Source organism: Larimichthys crocea, chromosome XX (assembly GCF_000972845.2).
Source record: "Larimichthys crocea isolate SSNF chromosome XX, L_crocea_2.0, whole genome shotgun sequence".
Taxonomy (NCBI): Eukaryota; Metazoa; Chordata; class Actinopteri; family Sciaenidae; genus Larimichthys; species Larimichthys crocea.
The window spans coordinates 1,591,291-1,611,250 of record NC_040030.1 but is presented as its reverse complement, the minus strand read 5'-3'; the positions used below and the strand labels follow the sequence as shown (position 1 = coordinate 1,611,250).

At 40.5% G+C, this 19,960-nt stretch overlaps 2 protein-coding genes across 3 annotated transcripts in view; one reads left to right on the top strand and one right to left on the bottom strand.

The window, feature by feature from the left end:
* Positions 1 to 8,862, top strand: part of sema3c (sema domain, immunoglobulin domain (Ig), short basic domain, secreted, (semaphorin) 3C) — a 73,632-nt gene extending 64,770 nt beyond the window's left edge. For both annotated transcript variants that reach the window (XM_027272206.1, XM_010738904.3), the window contains exons 13-18: positions 1,779 to 1,867; positions 2,830 to 2,871; positions 3,115 to 3,272; positions 4,147 to 4,214; positions 5,491 to 5,621; positions 6,943 to 8,862. In XM_027272206.1, coding sequence (XP_027128007.1) covers positions 1,779 to 1,867; positions 2,830 to 2,871; positions 3,115 to 3,272; positions 4,147 to 4,214; positions 5,491 to 5,621; positions 6,943 to 7,362 — 908 coding nt within the window. In that variant the 3' untranslated portion in view covers positions 7,363 to 8,862. The remainder of the gene's footprint in view (positions 1 to 1,778; positions 1,868 to 2,829; positions 2,872 to 3,114; positions 3,273 to 4,146; positions 4,215 to 5,490; positions 5,622 to 6,942) is intronic.
* On the bottom strand, positions 8,599 to 15,633 carry cd36 (CD36 molecule (CD36 blood group)). Its single transcript, XM_019278462.2, has 12 exons — positions 15,254 to 15,633; positions 14,728 to 14,888; positions 14,493 to 14,637; positions 12,846 to 13,001; positions 12,661 to 12,752; positions 12,515 to 12,564; positions 12,356 to 12,425; positions 11,895 to 12,082; positions 11,688 to 11,806; positions 11,509 to 11,582; positions 10,594 to 10,648; positions 8,599 to 10,499 (listed from the first exon to the last, which is right to left on the bottom strand). Exons 1-12 carry the CDS (start codon positions 15,374 to 15,376, stop codon positions 10,320 to 10,322), a joined length of 1,413 nt encoding a protein of 470 aa, XP_019134007.2. The 5' UTR covers positions 15,377 to 15,633; the 3' UTR covers positions 8,599 to 10,319.
* Positions 15,634 to 19,960: the final 4,327 nt, after the last annotated feature.

Below are 19,960 nucleotides of genomic sequence, written 5' to 3'. Positions count from 1 at the left end.
TATTTTAGTTTGAGTTGGAGTTTTTCGTTTTGTGTTAGGGTAGGCCTGTTTTTCCTTAGTTAGTTGGGGAAGTGCAGGGTACGACGGCCCACAGCGTGGCTGGCCCTGTGTTTCCCTCTCTTTTGTTTCGTTTGGCCGGGGTCTCCATCTTTTTTTGGTTCATTACTTTATGGGTTAAATGTTTTTCTTCTCTTCCCTAGTGGCAATTTATTAATAAAGAGTCTTTTCTTTTGCACACCCTGAAACATTTTGTGTGACGTCCTTTATATGTTATGTCATTGAGCCAGCAACAAGTTAAATATTAATTTAATTTGATGAGGCTGTAACAGTAAAGAATCTGACAATGATAGATCAGCTAATATTTATATTTGTACATAAATACACATTTTTTGGATAAGGATGCCTTTAAAATAGAATTGTATACTAAGCTGAACATTTTATAGTTGAAGAATGTCAGCATCAATAGCCAGGTGACTGGTGAAGGGGTCTTCAATCACCCTGAAGGGGTTTATTTTCACCACAATGACCTGCTCACTATAGCAGCTACTTACTAAAGAAATCAATAATTTGACACAAATATTGATTTAAAATTGACTTTGTTGTATCCTCCCAGAGTTGAAGATTAGAGCTGCATCCATTGCAAGAGTCTGCTACAGAAATAACCGATCAAAGGATGCCATAATTGACCGAGCAGGATCGGGTATACAACAAAGTTGTGAATTAAAAGCTACAATCGGCTGTTATGGAGCAGTTACGGTCACATGAACCCTGTAACCGAGCAGGTCAATTTAAAATAGCAATAACACTCTCCCTCTTGTCTTATGAGTCGTCATTGAGGTGTTTCCTAAGTAAATGATTGTCGAGTGGGTTCCTGTTGCAAGAGCTCTTTATCATGTAAACAGATAACAGAGGGTTAGTGTGTGTGTGGTTGCGTTGGCAAATTTAAAAAACAGAGCGAGCATGACACAGCACGTGGCGAATTATCGTTATCATCATCATTGATGCCATAATTAGATCAGACAGGGTGGCCAGACATCGTAAGACAGGACTTTGACCTTTAATTTTACTCAATCAGGTGAAAGATCATGGAGGTGTGTCGAGATCAGCTCCCTTGTCTTTGCCATATTTGTTTTCATTTACCTACGTCTGTTGCTTCTGTGCATATAACATGTCGGCTAAATGGAATAATATGCATGTCTGCGTAAATAATTATGCATGCATTCATGTCCACTTGTGCACATGTTTTCTTTCAGCAAGCCGCTGAGCTCTGTCTCGCAGCTGCTTGTGTTTATCAGTCAGCCTCTCCTCCACTCTGCCTAGTTTTTTCTCGAAGGAAAGCCCAGTGCTGTCTCACCATATGTGGGGCCTGCAAAAAAAAATAAAAAATAAAAAATGCTGCTTTGTATGAATAATGAGGGAGACGCTCTCTTATCAGGCATTTCCAGGAGCCGTTACTGTAACTCCTTCTTCCTGCTCTGATGCTCTCCCAACTCCCAGGACAAAACAGCCGTATTGATGATGATAGTGTTGCATTTTGCCCTTTTCATGGCCCTCGTCCTCCCTTTCGCAGGCTTAAGAGCTTCCATTCCCACTCCTGCCACAGTTGATTTTTGTCATGGAAACAGGCTAAAGCCATCATGCTTAATTCAAAAGCAAACATGGGCAAAGAAAAACAGGCTTGGAGTTTTTTTTTTATTTTTTGGGCATAGCCATATTTATGGTTTTTGAAACGTGTGTGTTTGGTTACAACTCATGACGTGTCTGCTTTCTGCTCCCAGACAAAGGTACGGTTCAGAAGGTGATTGTGCTTCCAAGTAACCATTCCCTGCACGAAGATCTGATCCTGGAGGAGCTGGAAGTGTTTAAGGTCAGCTGTCTGTTTTTCTCCCCTCTCTCTTTTTTTTATTATTCCACTTTTACTTTCATCCCTTTTTTACTCTCCAAAAATCAAAGGCAGGAAGGAGGAGGGCGAGCTTGGCCACCACACAAAGGCCAGGGGGCAGACAGACAAAAGAAGGGTGGCATTCGGGAGATGGATGTTCTGCGGTGTTGTAGTGCAGCATGTGATGGGAAACATACTTACATACTGCAAGAGTCTGGTTGTTGCTCCGTGTGAACCTTCGCACATGCTGTTTCATCTTATCGCTATAAGTGTGATCAACCTGTGATCAGACGTAAAGGCCGTGGCTCCTTTTGATCTCCAAGCAGATTTATTCTCAAGAGACGGACTATATTTGTTCTAGACAGTTAAAGACATCTGGCGAGAAGCTGATGTGTGATGGCTACGATTTCTGCTATGGTTACTTTGGTCGTTAAAGAACACTCTAATGAGCTGTTTTCTACAATAAAAGAGACGTTTTCAAAGGAACATTTTGGGAAATCGTTGCTTTCTTGTTAAGAGTTAGAAGAGAAGGAGTCGATACCAGCGTCATATCTGTACGACGGATATGAAACTATCATTGGCAACCAGTTAGCCTAACTTACATAACCCACTGATAAAACCACAACTTGTTGTTTTTGCACTTTGTTTTCTGGTTGGCTTGTACAAATAAGAAATAACGTTAATTTTTGAGTATAAGGTGTTGAAAGGCTGATTTTGTTCAGACCAATGACAATATTATTTACACAGACTTAACAATTGCCACCATGAGCAAGCACTCAGCGACGGCGGCAAGGAATAACAACCTTTAACTAATCATCAAACTCTCATCAAGTGAATTAGCATATTTCATCCAAATGTTCCCAACTATTCCTCTAAAATGTTTTAAAAATGACTGTGAATAATGGCTACACGCTCTGAATTTGGTTCTTGTATGTGCTTCTTTTCAGAATCAAGCTCCTGTTACAAACCTGAGAATATCCTCCAAAAAAGTAAGTGTCTGTCTAACTTTGCGCGCTCACATATTAAGTGCACTTGTATTGTTTTAACATGTTATTCACTGTGCGTGGCTACTATGTAATGCATGAAACAAAAATCCCCTGCGCGTATTAAGTCTCCCAAAGGAAAGGAAATAATAAGCCATAATTGTTTCTGCGCTCTGCCTCATTTTCCTGTCAGCCGGCCACTTATTAAGACAAACAGGGCAGCTGACATTTGAACTGTTTACTTTGCAGCAACAGCTGTACGTCAGCTCCGAGTTCGGGGTCTCTCAGGTCTCCCTGCACCGTTGTCACGCTTACGGCTCGGCTTGCGCCGACTGCTGCCTCGCCAGAGACCCCTACTGCGCGTGGGACGGACTCAGCTGCTCCCGCTTCTATCCCACCGGCAAAAGGTACACAAAGGTTCACAGTTTGAAGGCTCATAACTGCGGTTATGTGTCAGTGTTGAGTATCTTAAAAATTTCAGGCAATAAAGTATTTAGTGTCCACCAAGGATTCTTCTCTCAGCGGTGTAGAAAAAACAAGCTTTAAGGCCGCAGAACAAAAAAAATCAGTATTAATAAGTACTGACAGGTGTTGATTAGACCGCCTGGTCATGGAGGGAGCTATTCACAAATGTTAAATAAACATTGGGTAGATTTTTGATTAACATGCAGGATTTCTCTTCACTTTTGCCCAATTTGCCGTGAAAATCTGCTTCCAAAAGTCGTACTCATCAGTTATAAAACAAATACGAAATCACTGCACCAGGCCCAGTCCTACTGAGCGTACAACAATATGTCAATCATGAATATAAAAGAGCCGCTCACAACTTGTGAGGCCCAAAAAGATCACATGAAATCCTTCAAATGAAAGCCACCTCAATGATTCTGCTTTTGTTGGTTCCCTCCCTCCGTCTAGACATAACACAGACAAAGAGGTATGAGTTTGACACCTCGCCTCTGAACCGATACAACTCTCTCTCTCTCTGGACTCTTTAAGGACCCAGCTGCCTGTCTCTTGACATTCCAGTCAGACGCAGGTCAAGTTTAGCTTGGTCGCAGAACAAAAAGTGCGGCGCCTTTTTTCCTGCTGGAAAACGTGTCTGAAAAGTGTCTGAAATGTGTCAGCTGTTTACATGCTCTTTTCCTCAAGCTGTTATATGTGACTGTGCACCGCTGAGTAGAATAACAGTCAGATTTTCCTCATATTGTTTTGGCGCTGGCCGCTCTCTTCCACAGTTTTTATTTATACTCACACTGCTTTTTTTTTTGTCTTTTATTTTAGGAGAAGCAGACGGCAGGACGTTATGCATGGGAATCCACTCACTCAGTGCAGGGGATTCAACTTAAAAGGTGATTAAAGCTGCAATATCAATAGTTTTATAATAACAAATGACTGTGCAGAGTGTGAAATGTGTCGCTCATAGGGACAACTTATCATTTCCTTTGCAGCTTAGCCTCTTTTAGCTAATTGTTTCGATTTCATGGCCCACAAACTCCGTCATAAACCCCACAACAGCAGGCAGTTGTTTTCAACAAAAAAAACCCCATTGAAAGCTAGGGGAAACAAAAGTCCCTGTAGCTTTGCTCCTTTTTAGCCAATAGTTTAGATTTTAGGGCTTACAAATGACCCTGTCAGCAACCACACAACAGCAGGCAGCTGATTTCAGCAAGAAAACCCCACTGTATACTAGCAAGCAAAAAGAGAAGCACATAGTAGCTACAAAGCTTGAAATCTGCAAATCAAAACAATTTACATACGTCAGGTGACCAGAAACACAACTTCAAATAAATGCTAATATTGCTATGCTTCAGCAGGATGTGTATGTAATAGGCTACTGTTGACTAATATGTTTATTGTAGTTTCTCCTTCATGCTACAAAAGAGCATGAGGCCGCTAGATGCCACTCCTACACACTGTTCCTTTAAATATTCACCTAAGATATGGATTTCTAAAGGGACATTTAATGTCATTTCACTGACACATTAAATGTAAAAATAGTTCCACATTTGATGCCAAAACTGTCATCAACAGATTGAGCTCATAGTTGTTTATGCCATAGCTGTAGCTATGGCATATGCCTGTCCAGAGGTTGTTTGTGTTCATCCTGTGAGTCCGGGCGCTGCACAGCATCATGAAAATTCACACAGTCGACTGGCAGGGTGCAGTCTAATGAAAGGAGGAGGATTTGCTCCCCAGAGAGTTTAATTTCCGTGAACAGTTTACGTCTCTAAATGAACATGAGCTTGGGGAATCAACCATATGTTCATTACCACTAATTATTCAGAACCCTGTCATACATCCAGCTGAGTGATGGACCATTTAGCTGCAAAAAAAAAAAAAAACACACCACGGTAAATGAGACGAAACCGAGTCAGTCCGACGCAGTGGAGGTTGTTTTGTTTGTCTTTGTAGAAAATGATGAAGTCTGGTTGGAGTTCGGTTTATGCTGCAGGTGTCAGACTAAGCTTTGTGTCAACATTGCTGTCTCACTGCTGGGACTTGAGACAGATTTGCGTCCATCTGTGGGGTTCGTGTCCGTCAGCAAATGACGTCTGTGATGTGATCGACTCTCTGTGTGTGTGTGTGTGTGTGTGTGTGTGTGTGTGTGTGTGTGTGTGTGTGCAGCCTATAGAAACGCAGTGGAGATGACGCAGTATGGCGTGAAAAACAACACCACCTTCCTGGAGTGTCTTCCGAAGGCTCCACAGGCCTCTATCCGCTGGCTTATTCAGAGGGACAATGACAGGAGGAAAGAGGTCAGTCTGACATTTTTAGGGAGGTCAAAAGTCGACATCACACTCCGCTGTGATCAAATGAGCTCACACTCTTGATAAGGACTTCTATCACATTAGGAATGGCACAGTGAGATTTATTGCCAGCATCCCCATGAACAGTTCAAACATGATATAGACCTTGACTAATGACTGGATTCACAGCAGGGAACATCTTGCAAACATTCTCAACCTTTCCAAAGGCTGTTTAAAGTTTAAATAAAGCTGGCCAAGAGAGCCCCTGCTTGATAAAGACACATCTTTCATGGATTTAGCTCTCGCCTCTGTGGAGTAAAGACTCACAGTAATGACCGTTTTATAGCCGTTTCCTCACGAGAATACAAGTTGGCCTGAAAATAAATCACTTTAGTTTTATGGTGTGTAATCAGAGGAGTCTTTTCCAAACGGCCTGGCTGATTTTTAAAGCGGTCAGTGCGAAGGGAATAAAAAATGTTGCATTTAGGCTGCAGGTATCAGTTTATTGACATGACTTTGACTCCCATTTTAACCTCTTTTAACAATTTTACTATGGCGACCCTTCTTAGACAACTTCTTTCAGCTATTTTAGGTGTTTTGAAGCAAAGACATCTTTAGAAAATGTATTTCTAGTCAAGATAAGAGAAAACAAATTACCAGAGTAATAAAATAGTCCATCTGGCCTTTTTTCAAGCATTTTGGCAAACAGATTACAAACCCTCTCCAATGTTTCTGAGATTATGAGCAGTCCTTTCATGAAAAATAGCCTTCTTCTTGAGTCATTGCAGTACAGTCTTAACCTTTTATGAATCTCATTTGCATATCTATTTTTAAATGCCGGTATAATTGCAACCAACGACCCACAATTTATTTTTTGTGGTTTATTGCACTTTTTAGCACTTTGTTTCATTAGTATGGACACAAGTTCATACATATTATTATAATTTGGGTTGTATTGATGTATAGCATATTAAAATGCTACAAAAAATGGCACTACAGCATGTAAAAATGTAAAGATACGCTCTGATGGACTTGTTCTACAGTAGGTCATAATGGGTTAATTGTGAAACCAAAGATAATCGGTGGTGTAACATGATTCTGCATGTGACAGATTGAAGAAAAAATCTGCGTCAGCACCATTCTTCCACAAGATATTCCCTCATTTGGTGTTTGAGGATCAAAAATAGTTGTTAAAATGACAGAAAAGGTCTAAATTTTATTAAATACTAAAGTTTTCCTTTGTCGATAGACAGGTAGATTTAGATCTACCAAATATCTCTGCACACCATATGTTTGGGGTTATGACACAACCTGATTGTGCCAATCACAGGTGAAGCTGAGCGACCGTGTCCTCTCCACGGAGCACGGCCTCCTCATCCGCTCCGTCCAGCTGTCCGACCAGGGCCTTTACTACTGCCTGACCACCGAGAACGGCTTCAAACGCACCGTCGCCAAGATCCGCCTGCGAGTGCTGAGCGAGGCCATGGTGAGCGTGCTGACAGACAAACAGCAGTCGCCGTGGGCGTGGGCCAGCTCGTTGCACCCTAAAGTCCTATTGGCAGCGTTCAGTCCAGCAGAGAGCCTGGCAGTACAACAGTACTGCAAAGAAAGGAAGGCGCTCCAAAACCTCCAGCAGAGGCAGCAGCAACCACAACCGCCCGGACCTCTAAGGGGGGACCTGGCCAAACTGAAGCCCCTGCTGGACCGGAGGAAGAGCCGCAACCGTCGCAATCACGTCCCTGAGGTCTGACACAGGAGGCAGAGACTGACACATCCACGCCTTCCTCTGTTTCTATACCCAGATCCACATTTTCCAACTCTCATCTCAAACTGCAGAGCTGCACCATGGACGCTCAGTAAAACGAGGAGGTGGGTGCGGGGAGTTGTTTATTCGGCAGTATCTCTATTTCTTGCATGAGGCACTGTGACCAGATGGCTGTGACATACACTAACGCACACTCACAGGCACCCACCAGCCGTTCATCACAAACTGAAGTGGCCCTGTTATGAGTGCCCACGAAACAAAAAACAGCGGTCTGAGTCTGATATTGCTTATGATAAACGCAGCTATGATCTTATCGTACGTTAGATATTAGAGGGGGTAACGGTTGGATTTTAGCACACACACAAAAAAAAGGTCATTTGAAATCATGATATTAAAAATCGAGGAGACAAAAGGGAGACAGATGCATGTTTGACAACGGGTGCCCTCTCAAAGTGTTATACTAGTGTCTTAGTAGATTCTACTCACATTTATATGTTTACTTTAAACTAACAAAAATGTCTCTGTTCAGTGAAAAACACTTTTCTCGTCACGGGTTGACAGCCTCACATGCTGTCTATAATAACTCATACAAAGCGCAGATGGTAAGATTTCCCTATTAAAAAAGTGTTAGATTCCAGCGCTGTAAGTTACAAACGTGTTAGTTCAAAGGCCAAACAAACAGAAATAGTAATAAAATACTGAGTAGAATAAGTCTGTGTGAGCTGTTGCAAATATCTTCCATGATCTCTCCTCATATTTATTCCCATTAGTCAGACAGTACATGCTAAACTCAGCTGTGTCATACATCTGTTGTTTCTAGCACAGAAGCATGTTCGTAGATATTCATAACTAACTTAGAGATCTCTTTAATGGTTGGTTAGATTTGAGTAACCAAACTCTAGCAGATGTGCACATTTTAGTTTGTGTAAAAACCTAAAAATATGGAGTTTACATCAAGGAGATGCTGAAACAATGACAATATCCTTCTTTGGATCCACGTTTTCCACATCGTCTACAGCGGAAGTGGACATATTTTTAAGTCATTAATTATCTGTGAGATAGACCTTTTGACATTATGTGAATAGACTTGTTTTTTTGCAGCAGCAGCATGGTTAATGTAGATAGAGATTATTTGTTGTTTGTGTACAGAGTATTTTTTTTGTCTGTTTCATCCTTTTTAATTTAATGTTGTGCCAGGTTTTGTTAAAAAAAAAAAACGTGTTTTTTCATTGTGTATATAATTTCAGCATATTTCACCACCTATGACTGTATCTGCAAATTGCGGAGACATACAGGATTATTTTTATTTGAGAAAAAAAAAGACTTTCTAGCTGTACTTCTTCCCTCATCTGCTCCACGTTTTAATAAAACTGTGTGACCGGCATCATGTCAGCTTCACGTCACTCGGTGTAATTTCAGTGTTTATGAAACGTGTATTTCTATTTATTAATGTCATGATAGCCCGAATAAATCTGTTCAGATGAATCTCAGTTTTACAGAAAGATCATGCATTTTATTGTCAAACATTTTTATCACTATGATTTCCCTCTGTCCCCTCCCACGATGGGCCATGTCATGCTACTGTATGAAGTCTTGTTATATTGTTTTAAAGGAACATTCACACTGTTATCACTATGTGATTTGGGGAAATAACCTTATCTGCTTACTTGCTGAGATTTCAATAAGAAGATTGATACGACTCATGTCTGTACGATAAATATGAAGCTAAAGCCAACAGCTGGTTAGTCTACCTTAGTGCGGAGACTGGGAAAAACAGCAATTCAACGTTGACTACTACTTGGCGGCACAGTGGTTAGCACCCCCAGTCAACTGGGACCTTTCTGTGTAATGTTTGCATGTTCTCCTTGTGTCTGCTTCCGGTTTAACCAAAGACCTGGTTAGTAGGTTAATTGGTGACTCTAAGTTGGCTAAAGTTGGCTCTCTGATGAACTAGCAACTTGTCTAGGCTGTACTCCACGTCTTGCCCGATGTCAGCTGGGATCAGGTCCAACCAGCCGCAAACGGTTATGGATAATTTATGGGTTTAATATTACGTGGATGCTTAAGAGGGTCCAGCTTTTCAGACAAAAACGTCTGTCCTAAATCTCAGTGGACAATCCCTCAAGGTTGCAAACTGCGCCACGTCAAGGAAGAAATGTAATGTCTGTTGTAATCTTAATGAAACGCATATATGTGTGTAACATGTCAGATTTGGACCGAACAGTAAAATCAACGACACGAGGAGGCTGCAGAGGGTCATTTAAAACCCATAAAATCTAAAAGAGGTCTCTCTGCTGGGCAGAAATACTGCTTTCTCACCAAACAAACCCAAGTACCGCTCATAACCACGGTGTAATCATCCCCCAGTCCATTTTTTTAATACTCTTTTTGATTTATGGGCCACTCAAGGTAAAGAGGAAACCAAATACTTTGCTTCAGCGTGCACAATGTGGAGGTTTGTTTCAACAGGTCTCTACTGTATTTTGGACTGAGTAGGGGGGTAGACCAGATTGGAACAACCCAACATTAGGAATAGGACACCCAGTGAAAAACTCTTTTTCAGATTTTATTCATTTTTGAAGGTACTAGCTCAGCAAATTACGTGAATATTGGTGTAAGGTTAGATTCATGTCCGTTTTATTGTACAGGATTTCTCATTTTTCCTCAGTGTGAATTGATGACCTGACAGTTCAGAGGAGTCTCCCCTCCCTTTAGACATCCCTGATTGAGCTAATGTTACAGTGTTTGCAATTAAAACAATATTTGGCAAAGGAATTCAGCTCTTTGAGTTTTACAAAATCACAGTATCTCCTCCTTTGTTATCAAAGGAGGTATGACATAAATAGCACTGAAATTCCAAAAAAGTGCAGGTCTATATCAAAAGGTTTGATGTCCCATAGCAGCTTAGATGCACGGTGCTCACACAACAACAGACACTTGGATCACACAAACTTGGATTGGTTTCCGTTCCTTCTCTTCAACACGCAGTAGAAGACAAAACACAGGACGAAGATGGCCAAACCGGTGCCCAGCAGCGCCTGCTGTATCATCTCCAACATCGCAACGCGGGAGAAGAGCTCCCTCTTAAACATGTCTGCCGTTTCGTCATCCAACGCAGCCGTCTGGTTACGGAGACAGAGAAAGAGTCACTGATTATTATGCATCCCAGGCTAGCAAACTATACACTGCACCGCTGCAGGGTTCCCATTATCTTACCTCATTCATCCAAACAAGGGGGAATATGGTGTAATCCTTGACTTTCTTAAGCACCCTGCAGAGAGAGAGTTCATTAGTTGGCATTCAGTCCATGATTATTGAGTCTTTTTTTTATTGCCTTTATTGATAGTACAGCTGAAGATAGACAGAAAGCAGAGAGAGGGGGAGTGACATGCAGTAAATTAGCCGTCTGATGCGGGATTCGAACCGGGGCCAGCCGCAGCGAGGACTGTAGCCTCCACACACGGGACGGCCGCTTAACCCACTACGCTACCGACCGCCCCTCAGTCCATGATTTTATCTGAAACGCTTGTGTCTGTCTATTTTCACAGTCCATGATTTTATCTGAAACGCTTGTGTCTGTCTATTTTCAAGTGACAGTAAGTTAGATAAGAAAACCATCTAACCACTTATGTGTATGCTAAATATGAAGCTACAGCCAACAGGTGGTTAGCTTAGCTTAGCACAAAGACTGGGAACAGCTACCTGTCTGGAGAGATCCATTTTTTTGTTTAATTAATAGGTAGTATATCTCAATAGGGTAATATGTACACATAAAATATATATATATATATATTATATATATATATATATATATTATATATATATATATATATGAAACTACAACCAACAGGTTATCCTAGCAGTTAGCTTAGCAGGTCATATAAAGCCAGAAAATTCAAGAAATTCACTGTACCAAACTGAAAAAAACAAGATATAATGTGTTACTTAGTGACTTTTAGAGGTTTTGGTTGGCAGGCTAGTTGTTTCCCCCTGCTTTCAGTCTTTATGCTAAGCTAAGCTTGCTGCATTTATCACACAGACATGAGAGTGGCCTCAATTTTAGCATTGAAGTTTTGTCAAGAAAGCAAATTCCCCAAACTTTCCCTTTTCGAAAGGTAAAACACAACTTACGTGATGACCTTTGATGGTCCGTACATCATGTTCACTTGAATTCTCTTGGCAAACCTCAAGGTGAAGCCGGTTGTCTGTTGGGAAAATACCACAAAAAAAGAAATAAGAATCAGAGTTGCTGCACCTAAAGGTAAAAAAAAATAAAAAATCACAACGATAAAAAGTTTAGAAGGTCTTACAGGTTCCACATCCAGGTAGGTGAAGTGGTGCTCCTCGCTGGGATTGAGGCCCATCACCATCTTATGCAGTAAGGGACTGCCATAAAGGAAGTGAGGCAGAGAGATGTAGATAGGTCTTCCTGTTTAGATGGCAAGAAAACAAAGACAACTTAAAATGCAGAATGATAAAACAGAAGTAGAAGATCCTGGATGGATAGAAGAACTGACCACCCTGGCAGGAACTGATGTCTAGTACTCCAGCTATGGTGCAATTCTTGGTGACCACTCGGTCTTTGCAGTAACACTGGTTGTCTGGGTTGACCGTAGGGGCGGCCAATGTGTCTGGCAGCAGGGAGTAGCGGTACACTTCAATCCCCAGCAGATCTAGGTTCTCCACAAAACTTGCTGGCACAGATCTGAAGACAAAACAACACAGAGATGAGTTCAAAAGTCTTCCAACATCTGTCCTTTGTGTACCTTTCAGTAATGATACCAGTACACGACTGTGTTGGTATTGGAAAGGCTCTGACCTCTAGTGGTTACCTTGAAGAAATTGCCTGGTTACAGTTCTCAAATTAAGACGTTAAACCTCCCGTCAGTTACACTTACTGGCCTACTTATTGGCCCACTTAATGTTAGTCAGACTAGATCAGATGAAATTGCATCCGCAAAATGAAATGTTTCATCACCTGCAGATGTCCGATGAAAAGAAATAGAGGGGTTTTTTCTTGTCCACAAAGGGAGGGAAAGACGAAGCATCTGAGAAAGAGGGGAGAAGAAGGAATCAGGTCAGAAACGTGATGGTGGGCATTAAGAGCTGCAGAAGTGGGTTGACGTATGAGCCACACCTGTCCCATTGATCATGTTACAGTACGGGTCATTCCAGAAAGATAATTTCCTGTGAAACAAAATTCAATTTGTCAGACAAACTTGCACGATTTGATTTAGGAGTCTGGCTGAATATCTCCTAAACTTTATTTACAATCAGACTCACTTCTCTCCTCGCCACCTGTCAATTACTCCCACCTTAGAGATGTCATCCTTTCCATTAAAGACATTGTAGGGGCCATCAAATGACTCGTTGTACTAGGGAAAGAAAAAAATATATATTTCTGTGTTACTACTAGTTCTTTTATGCATTATATGTATAAGTGTAAGTAATGATATCTGTTTACTCACATTTGGAAATAGAGCCAATACTTGACTCAACATGGGGTCTGTGTAACCCCACATGATTTCCTTGACTGTACGACGTTGGAATAAGGAGGAGTTGCTTGAGTTTATCATTTTCTCCACCACACCATGAAGAATTTTTGGGACCAATGAATAAGCTCCCTGAAAAGAAAAATCAAATACAAGCTTATAATTGCTTCATCGGTGATGGTGTCGATTATAAAAGGCAACAGTATCGTTCTACAGTGATACACATGCACAAAACTGATGTCATTGCCTGAGATAAGTCAATAATTAACCCTCTTTTATGATTACAAACAAATGCTCAAACTGGAATTGCTTACTTATTGGTTGAGCCTTATCAAAGTCTGAAGAGAACGCATAAAAGCTACGGATAGTGCTCGCATAAATATAGCCTGTCATTGCAAAATTATGATTTCCTTGTTGCTAATAATTTCCAGACTCCAACACAGCATCATCTTTGTGCCAGCGTCACATTTGTCAAGTACCATTTCTTGCTCAGGTTCATGCTGTTTTTACTACCTGACTTAAGTAATGTAGCTAATTTTACAACTTCTTCAAGGTTCTTGCTTGGTGTTTATACAACAGTTACGCTGAGGGTACTGAAATACTGCTGTCAAAGTTAGCCAGAAATTATATTAGATTATTCCTTAATTCATTATTTTATAGCCACAAGAGGGTAAACCAATACAATGAAAGACATCAACTGACCAAAAGACGCGACTCTTGCTGACTTGCTTGACTCAGTTGCTGGTACCCTTTAAAGCGGCCATACAGCTCATCCCAGTTAATGTGTCATGTTTTCATTACAGCAGCTAATTACTTGCTATAAATTTAAACTGCTCAAAATGCTCTAGTGTTTGCAAGCGCTCTTCTTCTTTCTCGCTAACCAGATTTCTCCTCCTGCTAACACTTGTCTAGTCTTCTTCTAATAACTGTGGCCATAGCTGTGGGTCATGCTATCTTTGCAGGTATTGTACTTGAAATTTGAAAAACACTGACTCTTGCAAAACAACATCTCTCTAGGTAAGCAATATCAGCATCCAAGAGATTTTTTCAAACCAACTTCAGTTACATAAATAGTTCCCAATCTCAATCCAGAAAAGTAAAACACAGAAATTAGCCCATTGTATCGGCTATTGTTGATAACATCTACGCTACTTGTCCGTTCATTACAAACATTCTTAGAGTCATTGAAGTAAACGCAAAAATTGTCCCACTGTATTTTCTTGCATTGTGCTATGAGAATAAAACACAGGTCCTCAATATGAAATAACTCTTCATGATGTAGTGCACTGTTTCCAAATCTGCTGGTCAGGGACCCTCCGTGGGGTTAAAGGGTTGCAAGATGATTGATAGAACAAAAACATACTGTATTTCTGTTGCATGTCGGTTGTCTTTTTGAGCCCTATAAATCACTGTGGTAAATTCAAAACTCACAAACAACCTGTCCAAAAAGGGACACCCGCCAAAAAAGCTAGCGAACCAGTAAAATGAATGGTTTCAGACCAAAGCAACCCAGGGAAGCACAGCTTGATTTGGCATAGGCTTGGCTTTAGAGGTACAGTGACTATTAACAGCAGAGCTGAGTCAAGACAGAAGTCGCCGCCCAGTGGGGTGACAATCACTTACAGCCACAGCCATGTTGAGGGTGGTGACTTTGTCTTCCTCTGGTCCTACTGACATCGACGGCTCAAAGATGGCACCGGACGGCAGCAGGAAGGAGACAGTGTTATTGGGGTTAAATGTGATGTTTTCTTTGGGAAGATATCTTGTCCTGCATGAGGAGAGAGGGTCTTCCTTTCATTAGAAGAGAGACAAATTTGTTTCAAAAATGATATACAAGAGGTAAACAAATCAACTTTACCTGTATGTGTAAGGTCCTTTTTCCACTACTACTGGAATCGCGCCATACCCCAAAACCTCCAGGGGGTTCTTCAAATCAAATAACCAGAACTGCCTGTACACCGTTCCGCCTACAGCCACCCAGTTGTCATAAGCTGTCGTTCCATTCTCAATGACAGCTTCCTAAACCACGCAAACACACAGACACAGTCTATTTTTAACATTCCTCAAGATTGCCAGCAGGCCAGCTACCCCACTGATACATAAAAGCGATGCGTGCTCTGTTATGAAAAAAATGTCCAAACCGTTTCAATTATTCTCCACAGTGCCTAAAAAGATAACAGATGCTGATCTTTTGATGGATGACAACAAGGCACACTTCCTGCACAGCTTCTTGTTTACCAGTTAAAGCAGCAGTCCAAAAAGCACGCCTCTCATTTCTCCTGATTCACCTTGATCCCTATGTACACACACACACAGACGCACACATTCACACACCCTCTGTCACTCCTTATGCTCCAGCCCAAGGGTGAAACTGAGCACCTTACCTTCTCCACTGTCTTCTCAATGATGCTGTTACCCAGTGGGATAAGGACACCTCCCAGGATGGCTACTGCCGCCCCAAACACAGCTCCGGCTATCAGCCCGCACTCTCTGGTACAGCAGCCCATGGTGGTGGTGTACGTTTCCCTTCTGTCCGACTGTGCGTCTGTCTGTCTGCCTTGCTTGCCTGGCAGACTGTTCTCCTTCTGCCTGTGTGTTTGTGGTGTGTGCTAGTATGTGCGGCTCGTCTGTGTGTTTGTGTCCCAGAGGCAGCAGCAGCACGGGCAGGCTGTACCATTAGAGGAGCTGACGGAGCAGTTGAGGCCAGGTAAAGGTACAGATACCTCTGGGAGGTGCCCAGGGACATAAGTGGTGTTATATAATGAAAATAAAAAAAGTTTAAGGTTCAACTGAGAGACTCTCTAGGTATCTATCTGGGCACTATCAGTGCTATGTGATAACAGCTACTATAGTACATGTGCAATAGTCTGAGAAGAAAGGGTGGAAGAAGAAGTAGTGCAGAAAATTCATTCAAAAAATTCACTTCTAACTTCAGACTCACGCCGTTTTTGATTTGTTTCATTCATTTTGTTATATTTTCATATCTTGTAGGATGTGAGATATCAGTTCTAGATATGCGATGACCTGCCTATGACCTTCATAGGCGTGTCTTTATTTCCAGCTTTCCTTCCTGTCTATCTTTCTCTCTCTGTTATTTCTCTTATCGCCTTGCTAAATTCTGCTCGTCTCAGCTACAGTCCTACCAGAAAAACACAAAGGGACATTTATATAACTTATTTAAGTTGTGCAGAGGCAGTTAAAAGCAGATGTGTGTTTGTGATTGTGAAATCTAATGGAAATAATTCATGAATTTCTTTTTATCTCTTACAGATATTTCCCCATGCTTATCTTGATTCACTGCTGATGGATACAAAGTGATTTCAAAGTGATGAGCCAGTCATTTTTCCACCCGCCTACCTTCGATACCCTTGAATCTTGCACAACAGTCACTTCGGTTTATCTCGTTGGATATGTTGAGTCCCTAATGGTCAAACTCCAAAACACTACATCCTACACTTCCCATAATGCAAATTCCTTACACAACCCCTCCCTGGTGAACACATGCGTCTTTCCACATCCACATCCTCACTTTGTAATCCATGTTTTTTTATTATAAATCTGAAGACTCAAGTCCAACCCAATGACATCACCATGGCAGCAACATGAGCTATTTTCTCCAACTACATAAAGCCCCTCTAAAGCTTTACTTCCAGGCTGTGCTGTCCCCCCCCCTGTGATGAATGAACTGCTCCTTAAGTGTAAAATTAGAGGAGTGCAGCTGCCCCTTTAAAAATGATGACATTTTAAAAGCCTTACAGCAGCAAAGCCTTTTTTCTTAAAGAACCCCTTTTCTACCATTGAGTAAAGAGATGACCCCTGACTAAGGGACACATATTATTGATGCTGCATATTATATTTAATGCGTAACATTACTACTGCAGTACAGAACAGCTGATAAACCGTACAACGCAAGTTGTGAGCACAAACATCTGCACAAACGTGTGTTAAGTAAGTGATTCCGATGCATTCTGAGAAGGTTAAGAGAAGGTCCTGTAAATATTGCAACAGGGACGAATTTTGAGATATTTCTGGGAACATTTTGTTCAATCATCTGCTTGTAGTATGTTTTTTCTTTTATATTTGTTTTCAACAATCATACACAATTATAATTTATAAGCTTATTCTTTGACAAATCTAGTGTTATCTTCTCCCTGATGCATTGTTCTATTAGCTGTTTGATAGTTTTAACAGCGTACTTTCCATGCAGAGGGTGAAAGCTCTACTTATTTAGATTTTTGTCCTAAATCTTAAATAATCAAATTTGAACTAATCTCCAATCTTAAATAATAATCTAAACATTTATAAATATATCACAGAAATGAATGAAATGCTAAGATAGATATATGTTTTTAAAAGTTTCTATACTGTTCTTAATATCAAGAAGCCTTTCAACCCTGTGTGAAGCTTTGGCGTCCTCTTGTGGGGGTTATGTGACCAGGTAGGGGACAACTGCCTTAAGGTGCAGCACTCCCAGCCCCATATATTTATATATATGTATTCTGTATACCCTACAACAGTACCCTGAAGTTGGATATTATTACCACTGGAGGGCAGCACCCTCATTCCCCTCACCCCTCACTGCCTGCCACCTTTCTGCCAAACACCTGTCTCTCCGTCTCTGCCCGTTCAAACAAACTTTCTTGTCAGAACAGTTTGAACTGGACGCTGAGTTTCACCTGACTGACTTTATTGTTGATCTAGTAAGTGCAACTTCAATGTTTGGATCAGCTTTGAGTTTGTATAGTCACACACACACTAAGCAAGCACAATGCGTTTGCCTGGAAGCAACTGTTATATCGATTAAAGCATCATTAATAATAACATTTATGTAAGCATGTTTTAAAGGCTTTCTCTCCAAACATTGTGATTTTTTTTTTGTTTTAAATTATACTAAAGACTAAACACATGGCCGCCTAATGAAGCCTTTTGAACAGGTTCTTGTCATGCTTCTCATTTTCCTGGCCTCCATTTCTTTAAAAACATACAAAGATGTTGTTGATAAACCATATTTGAGTCTAATATTGCAAAAAGGGCAGTGAAAGTATTTTTAAACTGCAGGAATATCTTACTGCGATGTCTCTGGTGTACATGCATAGCAAAGCCAGTCCACTTCTCAGCAAGAGTAGCACAACTGACGTCTTCTTCCATTGAAAACAAGAAAAAGGGCTGTGCCAGCATCTTTGGAAAGAGAGTTTATCAAATTTGAATAATTCATTTGGGTTTAAATATGTTTTATTATCATTTTTTAGTTCTGTTATGTTGATAAGTTAAACAAATGCATGTATCTCTACTCCTACTGAGGTCTGTTTTTGCCTGTATGCCTGAATTCTTTTATGATTTATTTATTCACATGATTGAATAAATAAATGTAACTGTACAGCACATAGCCATCCCCACGTTACCTCTTGCATAATGTATAAATTTGCACATGTACACTTTATAGCTATCTGAAAGGTGTTTTATAACTCTATGGTACATATTTGCATACATCTTTTATAAATAGGAACGCCGTCATTTTCAAAGAACACACATTCCCTCCACGTCTGTGGGTTTTTTGTCTCTGTTAGATGAAATGATATAACCTGTTTTGCCTAAGGGATACACCCTTTGGCTCTTGTTATCTCAAACCTGGAGAGAGCCTGCATGACAGAGAGAGGGAACCCTCCAGCCAGCATAGGATTAGAATGGAAAGGTCAACGCCACACATTTGCATGTGTTCCCAAAAAGCCACATTTGAAATGAAAATGACATGGAAAGGATGTTTACACCGCGGGGATTCGTGTGGAAAGTTTTGAAGCTGAACGCTGCCAACCTTTAGACCGACTGCTGTCTTTGAAGACTCGCACTAGACTTTGTCCAACAGGCTAAATTATTTAAACCACAAACAATGGTCATGTACAGATACATGGGCAGACTGCAGGTTTGGTTCCCATGGGAACAACACATGCAAGAAATGTAGGTTACATTAGAGCTTAAACAGGCAGTGTAGGTAATATGATCAGAGAAATATTAATATGTGTGTATAATATTGGAAATATATCTACAACATAGTTTAATATATCTCTTAAAGAATCACTCCTGTTATTGATACTGACAAGGTAAATGCTATGATCATAGTGTGTCAAAATAAAAGTCACATGATATACCCTATAATGGGAAAATTATGAGCTTTTCTATGGGTAGCAGTGAGTAAAGCCAAAGGGGTGCAGGTTTGAAATGCGATCCACTGTGAGGAGGTTTCCTGTTTGGGCGTTTACCTTCAAAATAAAAGTGTTTGACATTTAGTCATCGCACAGCGAATGTAAGCTCAGCTTCATGTTTGATTGAAGAAAATTGATGGTATATTTTACTGCACATAATAGACTGCAAAAAAATCCAATGAAAGTCCCATACCAACGTGTCGTTGATTATAAATACATATAGCATATATAACATATATGCATGTGTTGTGTAATATCCTCATAAAGGCCTATAGTAGTAATAAAAGATTCAGACTGTCAAAGTCAGCTATACTTTAAAGGTGACACATTTTAAGACAAATGTATACAGTACACTGTTTCCTTATCTTTGACAGATATGGGACGTGCATACCTTTTTAAAGGAAGTCAAATGTCTTTATCTGACAGTGGACAGAACATAGGTGAGAAAAAATGAAGAGAGAGAAGCTTACAACAAAGATCCACCGGCCAGACTCAAACAAAGGAGATTGCAGTTATAGTATATGGCACACTATCTCAACTACTGGATAACCAAGATGTCCCATTTGAAACCAGTTTGGCATTAAAATGTCATTGACCTGCTGTGATTTCTTTTGTTAGTTAGTTAGTTTTCTCATTATAGTCCAAATGTTAGATACATATATTGTTTTGTTTTTTTTAGATTCTTTCATCTGGAGGGATATTCAAGCATCCAGTTGCATTTGTTGCACTCTATTTAATGTTAATTTGTTCTTGTATGTATATATATGATTACTTGTTTAATTTAAACTGGAGTATTGTAAAAGTTGTAAAAAAGATTATTAAAGTATTTCTGATTCTGATTGATTGTGATTCTGATGAAACACAGTAAACATATATTAAAACTAACATATA